The sequence below is a fragment of the Sinocyclocheilus grahami genome, unplaced genomic scaffold, assembly GCF_001515645.1.
Source record: "Sinocyclocheilus grahami isolate Dianchi unplaced genomic scaffold, SAMN03320097.WGS_v1.1 scaffold290.1, whole genome shotgun sequence".
NCBI lineage: Eukaryota > Metazoa > Chordata > Actinopteri > Cypriniformes > Cyprinidae > Sinocyclocheilus > Sinocyclocheilus grahami.
This window is the reverse complement of record NW_015505469.1, coordinates 1561292-1571990: the sequence shown is the minus strand read 5'-3', so window position 1 is coordinate 1571990 and position 10699 is coordinate 1561292. Positions and strand designations below refer to the sequence as shown.

General features: G+C 40.0%; 1 protein-coding gene across 1 annotated transcript in view; it reads right to left on the bottom strand.

The window, feature by feature from the left end:
- Nucleotides 1–2676, bottom strand: part of LOC107600743 (stereocilin-like) — a 13111-nt gene extending 10435 nt beyond the window's left edge. Inside the window, exons 1-3 of the mRNA XM_016292700.1 lie at nucleotides 2305–2676; nucleotides 486–1370; nucleotides 313–375 (exon numbers count right to left, since the gene is read on the bottom strand). Coding sequence (XP_016148186.1) covers nucleotides 313–375; nucleotides 486–1370; nucleotides 2305–2676 — 1320 coding nt within the window. The remainder of the gene's footprint in view (nucleotides 1–312; nucleotides 376–485; nucleotides 1371–2304) is intronic.
- Nucleotides 2677–10699: the final 8023 nt, after the last annotated feature.

Sequence of the window (10699 nt, the reverse complement as noted above, 5' to 3'; positions counted from 1 at the left end):
ACACTCTTAATAAAGATTCCAAATGTTGGTTTCACAATTTTGGGTTCACTTTCAGTGAACAGTTCTTAAAGAACCGTTTTTCTTAGTGTATCCACTATAAAGAACCTTTTGTGCAATGGAAAGATTCTGTGGAAGTTAAAGGTTCTTTATGGAACCACAGATGCCAATAAAGAATCTTTATTTTAAGATAATATTTTTAAAAATGGGTCTTTTGTAAAGGGATTATCATATAGGGCTACATGGCATCAAAAAGCTTGAAAACCCTGGGTTTAACTGACTAGATAATTTACCATCAGAGAGAATGAGTAATACCTGCATTAAAAATCTTAAAGCAGAAGAGTTGCCCTCCCTCTGAATGAGATCCCACAGGACAGGCTGCTGGGGAGAAAAGCCTTTGAAACTGAATGCACTGAGCTAAATGCATGGTAATATAATAATAAAATACTAGCATGAGAAACTATGCAATATTTAAATGCATGACATACACTGAAACAGCTCAAAAGATCTTCTTTTAAGGTGGAGTTCTGCTCTCTCTTCAGGAAGATGCCCACAGTGTGAAGTACACTTGTTGATGCATCGGGCCGTAGAGTGGCCCAGAAGGAAACATTGTCCTGGAGGCTGGACAGAAGAATGGCCTGACCCAGGCTCTGACGCACCTCTTGTTGTCCCTCCTCTAAACCTTCCGAGAGCCCCACCACAAAGTCCAACATTCGAAGCACGTAGCTCACCGTAGCTAACCATCCCGTGTGTTCATCCACTACTCCTTCACATAAAGTGAGCTTATGAATAGCCTCTTGTAGAATGGGCAAGGGGTTCACACAAAGTTGCGACGTGTCGAAGTCATACGGCGCTGGCAGCATGTCAAACAGCTTCTGGAGGACACACTTGGTGCCCTGCTTCTCTTCAGAGTTCAAACAGTAGTCTAAGAGCAAAGGTTGCTTTCGAATCAATGTGAAGTACAGTGTGGCGTTTTTGCAAATATAGTCCTTCAAACCTGCTTTACTGCTGCAAATCTCAACGGCGGTGGTGTTCATAAAATATTCTGCCTTCCAGTTCGAGTAATCACAGTTGTCTTTGGGGGCCCCATGAGAGTGATTAGGGGTGACTTTGGAGCAGTACTCGGCTGCCCAGCTCCCATCTTGAGGTATTTGAGACGAATCATTTCCGCACAAAGAGGCAATAAGGGCTGTGTTATTGGGCAGAAAACACCTTCTAAAATCCTGGGCAGTTAGAGTTTTGCTGCTTAGCAGTGCTAAGCAGTCCTCAGTGGTGTCTGGAGGAGATCCCCCAGAAACATCATTGGAGAGTTGAAGACAGAGGTCATCAATACTTGATTGGTTGAGGTACTGGTAATCCCTTGTAGCTTCTGCCTGAGACAGTACAATACAGAGCTTTAATCCAATAGTTAACTCAAAAATGAAAATTCTGTCATCATTCACTCATCCTCCTCAATCCAAACTACGAAACTTTGGTTTATCTTTGAAACACAAAGAAAGATGTTTTTAATGAAACCTGAAAGGGTTTCTGTCCCTAGATTGAAGTCAAGGTAATTAAAATGTAGAAGCTCCAAAAAGTTAATGTCAATGTCAATTTTATTTATATAGCACTATTAAACACAACCGTGGGTTGACCAATGTGCTGCACAATAAAAACATTTTAATAAGACAATACAAAATCATAAAGGAGTTCATTAAAAAAATCCATATGAAGAGTCCTTGTGAAGAGACACAAAAACTTAATATAATTAGCCAAATTAATTTAGCTTTAATTCACATATAAACACATATACAGAGCACACCACATATGGTAAATATGGCGGGTCGTGTGCGTCACGCATTAGAAAAAAATCAGATTGGTTCTCATGCGTCGTACACGTATATTCAAGCTTCTGTGGTTACCTTACATAATGTGCTCTTTGTATGTGTGTCGATCATTGTTTAAAAGTAAATGAAATCTTTTAATTGTGAAATAAACCATGCGATTCACATGGATGCATTTTTAAAATGCCTTTTTGAAATTTTTGAATCTTCTAAATTTTGGTTACCTGGACTTTCAAAGGAGGGACAGAAACCTCTAAGGTTTCATTAAAATGATCTTAATTTGTGTTTCGAATATTAAGTCTTGGGTTTGGTGAGTAAATGATGACAGAATATTAATTTTGGGTGAAATAACCTTTTAATATTTTCATAGAAACAAACAAAAAGTAACTCGATGTACCTGATGTGCATGTTGAAGCCAGAATGTAGAGTTGGCACACACTGTTTTGTTAAACTCGTGAGCGAAGAATTCGCTGCAAACGTGTACCCAAAGAAAATCTTCCTCTGCTGCTGAGAGGTACCAAGCAGCGTCGGAGCAGGTCGCGTGCAGGTCTACCCCAAAATGGTTGACTTCAGGGTCCTGTGAGCCATTCTCTCCATCGAAAATATTACAGTAGAGAAAGACAGTGAAATTCGAGACGCCAGTGAGACCAGGGATAGAGGCATTACAGGCAGCTTCCAGAATCTCTGCTGAGGGTGAGGGGTCTGAATCACTCTGCTCATGGACTTTTGGCTGGGACTGGTGAAGTTTAGGTCTTCTAGATGAGTGCTGAGGTTTCAAAGTCCTTGTTTCCTCCTCTGTAGAGGGGCAGGTCATCAAAGACGGCCTGCTGGGTAAACCATCTGGCCTGAAACCCATCGCTTGAGCGTTCCATGTCAAGTTATGTCTAATTCCCCTGTACAAAGAGGACAACAAAACTGTTCATTTACAATCATCTTTACTATACACTTATAGTGTAATAATTTAAAGTCTTGCTGATTCATGACACTTACCACAATATTAACTGCCTGAGGTCACCTTTACAAAGAAACAAAAGTCAATGGAAAAGTTCTGGGTGAATAGTTATATACAAATCACAGATGATCGCAGAACACTGTTGATTAATTGAGGAAAATGGAGAGCCAGCCCCTGTATTATACAATTGGCCTTGATGTAACAGCATAGCTGGGCACATAATACCAGTGGTATATGGTTACCGACATAAAAGAAACAGGAGATTATCCAGGCTATAGGATTTAGAGCTACAAAGATCTGGTTCATGACTAGCAATGCCATTGAGATTTCAGTCAGAGTTGTGCGCCATTCAGAATTAAATTGAGAATGACATTTAAAATCTAACTTCTTCATTTGAACAGAATTGGCAATGGATGGATGGAAGGACAGAATGACAGACAAGATAAATAAAATTGTAGAATGATAGATAGAACGATCGATAGAACGATAGAACGATAGATAGATAGAACGATAGATAGATAGATAGATAGTGTGGCGAGGGGGGCGTGGTTTAGCGGAGTCTGCAGTGGGAGAGAGCGGTCGGAGACGAGCGGTGAGTAAGTAGGTCAGGTGGCTGGAACCCCTCTTGTTTGCTGTGCGGGAGGTCCCCCAAGCCTCCACGGGGTTCTCCCCCTTTGAGCTTCTCTATGGGCATCAGCCCCGCGGGGTGCTAGATGTCCTGAGAGAAACTTGGGAGGACGGACCTTCAGAAAGCCAAAATTAAATTCAATACGTGCTGGACCTGAGAACTAAACTCCACACCTTGGGGCGGCTGTCGACGGAGAATTTGTTACAGGCCCAGGACAGGCAGAGCCGGCTGTACAACAGGGGGGCCGGGCCGCGTAAATTTGCTCCGGGAGAGAAAGTGCTTGTATTGCTCCCTACATCTAGCTCTAAATTACTCGCCAAGTGGCAAGGACCCTTTGAGGTCACACGGCGAATTGGGGATCTTAATTATGAGTTAATTCGGACAGATAGGAGTGGGGCACGTCAGATTTATCACCTCAACCTCCTAAAAAAATGGAGTGAGGCGGAGTCAGTGATGCTACTATGGAGTGAGGCTTCCACTTGGGCCACGGGCAGGTGCGTCCCCAAATTAGTAAGACGGCAGCGGTTGCGACCTGCCCGAGACCCAAGACCAAAAATGAGGTAAGGCAGTTCCTGGGGCTGGCGGGATATTACAGAAGGTTTGTACCTAATTATTCGGACCTCACCAGCCCGCTGACTGACCTTACTAAAAGGGAAGCCCCAGACCCGGTCCAGTGGACGGAGCTGTGCTAGCAGGCTTTCACCCAGGTAAAGGCTGCTCTGTGAGGCGGACCGCTTCTGCACTCTCCTGATTTTTCTCTCCCCTTCTTGCTGCAGACGGACGCATCGGACAGGGGGCTTGGAGCGGTCCTGGCCCAGGAGATAGAGGGTGAGGAACGGCCGGTGCTGTACATCAGTCGTAAGCTCTCTGGTGGTTTAGCGTGGTTTAGCGGAGTCTGCAGCGGAAGAGAGCGGTCGGAGACGAGCGGTGAGTAAGTAGGTCAAGTGCATGATGACATTCACCTGCTTCTCGTTTCAGTGATTGGCCTGGAGAGATCGTAAAAAGCCTCAGGGGGAACAGAGAGGGAGAGAGACAGACTGAGGACTCGTGTGGGAGAGACTGTGGCCTGGGCATAGAGATACGCAGAAGTGCTATATAAGTTTTGTTTGTTTTGCAGTGCCAGAGTGCCTGCTTGTATTCGCTGTTCCTACGGGACGCTTAATAAATTACCCGAGCCTCAGTCACGCTGACTCCAACTTCTTCCTTCCCTTCTAAAGAACCTCATTACAGATAGATAGATAGATAGATAGATAGATAGATAAATAGATAGATAGATAGAACAATGGATGGATGGATGGATGGGATGACAAAGATAGAACAGTAGAACAATAGAATGATAGAACGATAGATGGATGGATGGATGGATAGATAGATGAATGATGGATGGCTGGATGGATGGGATGACAAAGATAGAACAGTAGAACAATAGAATGATAGAATGATAGATGGATGGATGGATATCCTTCCCTTCAGATAAATAGATATATAGATGGATGGATAGATAGATAGATAGATAGATAAATAGATAGATAGATAGAACAATGGATGGATGGATGGATGGGATGACAAAGATAGAACAGTAGAACAATAGAATGATAGAATGATAGATGGATGGATGGATGGATAGATAGATGAATGATGGATGGCTGGATGGATGGGATGACAAAGATAGAACAGTAGATAGATAGATAGATAGATAGATAGATAGATAGATAGATAGATAGATAGATAGATAGATAGATAGATAGATAGATAGATAGATGGATGGGATGACAAAGATAGATATATATATAGATAGATAAATAGATAGATAGATAGATAGATAGATAATTTCCCAGAATGCATTATTGTGTTGAATTTCTTTGAATTGCAGTTCAGTAAATTTGTTTTCCTGACGTTCCAATTTAAATGAGTGATACAGATAAACCATTATATGAGTTATGCAGGTTAGTGTTTAAAGTAGCAGTACTCTACTTGCCTACAGAACATCTTCCCTGGTGACTGTACTGTGGTTCGCCCACCATGCTGCTGACATCATCCAGCAGTGCCTTGGTCATATGTGACACTTTTCTTCTCAGATTACTATACACGCTGCGGCCAACATTGTGCAGAAATCCATGTCTGAGGTTATCCAAGCCCTGCAGGAGGGCAGGATTACGCTCCGCGAACTGTATTGCCCTTTCTCCTGCGCTTGACCTCGACAAAGCCTGAAGAAGCAGAGCCTGCATAGAAGCAAGGCTCTCCGAATCAGTGCCCGATTGGTTCAACAAGAGCTGCTCCTCACGAAGCACCTCAGGTGGCACGAGGAAGGGTTTAAAACGTCCCGAAGAGAGTGCGGCATCTCTTTGATTGTTTTCCACACTCACAGGGTGCAGACTGACCACAGGTTTCCAGTTCCTGGTCTCCATAAAGCTGATGAGCTGCTCAAGCCAGCTCAGGTTGAAGGCACAATCATTTCGTCCTTTAAGGACACAGATGAAACCCTGGAGACCTGCGGCGGCCTGGCCGTACGTCCCACTGACCAGAGCTTGAAGAACAGTTTCGAGCAAAGCGCTGATAGTCTTCCAGTTCTGGGAAATGAAAGTCAAGATGGGTTTTTGGGGCTGACGTTCAGTGAGGGTTAAAATGCTTTGCACCAGCCTCAGAAGTCCATCCCAATGTGGGCTGCCCCGGAGCGACAGAAACAGATCCTGAAGCCTGAAAGTGGGTCGCGGAGGACTCTTCTCATCCCATAATCCGAGCGACACTTCCTTTCCGGTCTGAAGAAGAGAGTAGAGCAGGTTTTCCCAAAACTGGTCATCACCAAAAGGTTGCTGCCGATCATCTAATTCTGCACTCATCTCTTGCAGATACATGGAGATGTTATACAGGAATCCCGAGAGCCTGTTTCTATCGAAGGCTTTGTTTAAAGACGGGAGACTCTTGCTTTTCCTTGGCAGGACACCTAGAGATTTGAGGTCTCCCATGATGCTCCTCACTATGGAATGAATTTGTCGATCTTTCTGTCTTTCTGCTGGTGGTTGTACTCTGTGTGGGTTCCATCCTCCACCCTTCCTCCATATCTCAACAAGCTCTTTCAAAATCGCCTCCTTCTGGTCCTCTTTATTGCTCGCTAAAATGAGAGAAACATTGATAGAAGTTAGAGTGTGAAACAAATTGAGTCATTGTACAAACAACAACAGGAACAGCCAGTATTGTCTTACCTCCAGCAATGGCTGATAGTTGTTCCAGTATAAGCAAAATCACTACAATTCCCAACTTGCCCATCCTAAGTTCCATTGCCTCAAGGTAGAATGGACAAAGTCATTTTGTTGTCTTTGTAAGACAGCATTTGAGTTCCTTTAGGAGCTGACGGAGACATTCAGAGCGTAAAGTGTCAGACTGTGGAGTGCACATGAAATCTTAATGACTATCCACTGTCACTTGGCTAAGCTTTCACAAAGAAAAGTTTGCCACTTTCTAAACTATACAATAGGGTTTGTTTGTTTTTTCAGTTAGAGAGAAAAAAATCTCACCTGAATTTCTCAGGTTTATCTTTAAAAAATACATTTAAATGCTACAACTAAATTTGGATTTCATGCATTCATTAAAAACTGCAAATTAGACTAAAACTTACCTATATGCATCTTTTCTCAAAAAACAAAACATAAAATTCAGGCATTTGTAATATACTAAGAAATCAAAGGATTTTTAGTACTTACAAGAAGTTGCATCCCTTTAATCCCGTAAGTATCTATGAAAATAGGATTGTGCATGAGTGTGAGCAAATTATTTCTCTGTCCTTCTCTCTACATCCTTCTCTCTCAGCATTTGTCACTTTTTGATCCGCTCCCCCTCCCAGTCTTTGAGATTCAATTGGATCCTCAAAAGCCACAGCTTCATGTTTCAGCGACATCGTCCCGTCATGTGCCAGCTGACTGTGTGCTGGAGTGAGAGGCCAGAGGCTCAGGGATGTAATATGAGAAAAGAGAAAGGCCAAGGAACTTTAAGAGGGTATACTCTTGTATCACAAGGCAATTTCATAGTAATTAAGATGAAAGGAGTTACAAAGGTAGGTCATTACTTTCGACTGAGGCTAAAACAGGGTACAGTAGATATACAATAGATAAAGCACTTTCAGATAATGCTGCATAATAAACAATCAATTGTATAATCATTCTTTCAAAGTCTTCTGATGGAAATGTTGTATCATGTATGGTGATGTTTGAGAATTATTTATACACTACAGTATATGTAAATCTATAATATCATAGTATTTATTAATATTTTGAATATATCATTCATTTTCATTTTAGCCATTGTTATGTGCTTTTGTCATTTCTATTTGTTATTTTGTATTTCTATTTAGCTTTAATTTATTATTTATTATTATAATTGTATTATTATTTTAGTTTTAGGCATTTTTAAACTTCAACTTATTTTACTTCAATTAGTTGCCAAGGCAACATGTCTAATTTTCAGTTTTATAATAACACTTACCACCAGTGTTATTTCAGTATTTTTATACTATTTTTTATACTATACGTATACTATTACATTATTTAATAATGTTTTGTATTAGCTTTTTCATTATTTTGTTTCATTTTATTTAAACTTTTAATTATTTAGTTTTTGTCATTTTTATTCAGTTTTTTTATATTTCTACTTAGCTTTTTTATTTATTTCAATTTGAGTTTAGGTATTTAAACTCTAACTTATTTTAATTCATATAATTTCCAGGGCAACACTTCTAATTTCATTCTATTGTAGTACTTATTGTTTACTTATTATTGTTTTGAATTTGAATACATTTTTAAATTATTTTTTTTTATTTTAATTTTAGTTCAAGTTTTTGTTTTGTTATGTGCTTTTGTCAATTTATTAGGTTTTTGTTTTATATTTCTACTTTTTATTTCAGTTTAAACTTATTTTAATTCAGTTTAGTTGCCAAAGCAACACTTCTAACTTTTAAGTATTGCATCTAATTTTTGTATTTTATTTCAATTAAACAAAAAAAGTTAAAAAAAATTCCTCAAAGGCTTGCATAAAGCGCTTAATCAGAATTTAATCACTATGAGCCCTACTTTATTCTTCAATCTGACATCTCATGAGGTCATTTTCACCTGTGCCAACACTGACATAAAACGGTACCCTTGTCCTGGTGGGTATTGTTTTACCTATGTGGCAGCCAGCAGGTCGCCTACAGCTGTCATAAAACAAAAGTGTCCCTTAGCCACCGTCAGCACACAATCAGGCCCTTTACTGATGTTCAAAATCATCTCGCTCTTGTCTGAGGCCTGTCTACAGCAGCTGAAACCCGAGTGGATTGAGTGAAAGGCCTAGCACAGCCTCCCCACAAGCCTTTTAATTCTGTGTTGCTGTCGCCTGCAGCGGAACAATAACTTCCTCTTGTATTATTGATGCCTGAGGGAGCGGCGGTCACTCGGCAGCATCGAGCTCAGTTGGCTGCAGGAATATTAAATGAGAAACTTTACTCCTCATGCCTCTGACTAACTCTACTCAAATCACGCACAGCGGTGAGCTTGTTTGTTATCTCTGACATGCATATGACTAAACTATGTTCAAAAATACAGTTAAGGAAAAAATCTTAGGTGCTGTCTGACTGGATAACTGTGAATTGTATATGAAAACAGTCAAAGGAGCTCACTGACCCAATGTAGACAAACTCCAGACATGAGCCTTAGCTTAAGTCTGTCTCAACTTATAAAGGCATGTGAGACGAAACACAGTACCAAAGCATCTGGTCCAGTGCAACATACATGATACATGATTTTGCATTTCATTGCCCCCCAAAATAATGTCTTGTTAGACATACAGTATGTACGCTACATATATATTTACTCACCAAACATTTTTAGGCCCTTATTTTCACACCTCTGAATCATTCTTCTCTGTCTGGTTGAGACAATTAATTCCTGCGTACCTAAAATAATACTATAAAAAAGTATTTTAAGAACCATTTGTTTCAGTGGGGGAAAAAGACTAGCAATCCACATGCTTATAGTAGCCTATATATATATATATATACACACAGGTGCATCTCAATAAAATTAGATTGTCGTGGAAAAGTTCATTTATTTCAGTAATTCAACTCAAATTGTGAAACTCGTGTATTAAATAAATTCAATGCACACAGACTGAAGTAGTTTAAGTCGTTTCTGAATGATTCAGTAGTGTCTTTTGAGCAGTTACAGATTTAAGGAATGATTCAGTGATTCATACATGAAGTTCCGTTTCTGGATAAAACAACAGTAACGAACCGTTTAAATGAACGATTCAATGACTCACTCATAAAGATTCATTCTTAAACGAGTCAATCAACGTTCTGAACAAATCGGTCGAATGACTCACTCGTAAAAACAGTCACTTGTCGCCACCTACTGGTGTGTCGATGTAAAACGATCACGTGGATCAGTGGTTCTCAGTTAAAATGCTTAAAATGCACTGTACCTAAAAGTTAAATAAAACTGTACTGTACTTAAAAAGTAAAAAAAAAAAAAAAAAACTGTACTGTACTGTACTTAAATGTAAAGTAAAAAAAATGTATAGTACTTGATCAAAAAACTTTAACACAGGCGTCGTTTAGCCACCTTGCAAACTTTTAAAATGTGTTTTAACACTTTTATATTAATTTATAATTTAATTTATGTTTAATTCAGTGATTCCTCTGCGTACCACTGAAGGAAGCCCGCACTTTGGGAGTCAGTGACATAGATTATTCACAGCCTGACAGTCTGTCTGGTGAAAAGTCTCAGCGCTGTTGAAACGCTGTAAAAAAATAAATAAATAAAAATACATTTATTATCGGCCTGAGGAATGGGAAAGGACTGGTCAGCCGGGCTGGTCAGGAGTAAAAGATAAAGAATAAAATATTAAAAGTAGGCTACTATTGAAAGAACACTGTAACTCAACCAGACTTCCCAGAAACTGCTCTAGTAAAATAATTAAATAAAATAGAAACCAACCCCCCCACCCCACAGTCACAAGGCAGTCATGTGCGGGTCTATGTGGGTTAGTCACACCGGGAACCGCAGCTCTATGCCATGCAGTCAGAACTAACTAAACACCCTGCATTGAAGTAACATATGATTCCCACAGGGGGCGCTCAGTGGCTCAAAAAATACAAAATAGACTCTTGTCTTTAAACACGTTCGGATATTTTATTCTAGACGTTAGTCTATTAATAATCTCACTTTGTTTCAAAAATAGTAAATATATTTACGGAAATGTTGATATTTCAGTAGCGTTAGTTGCTAAGTTTGGGCGTCGAGCGAGCAAATCAAGCCGGAAGTAGACGTC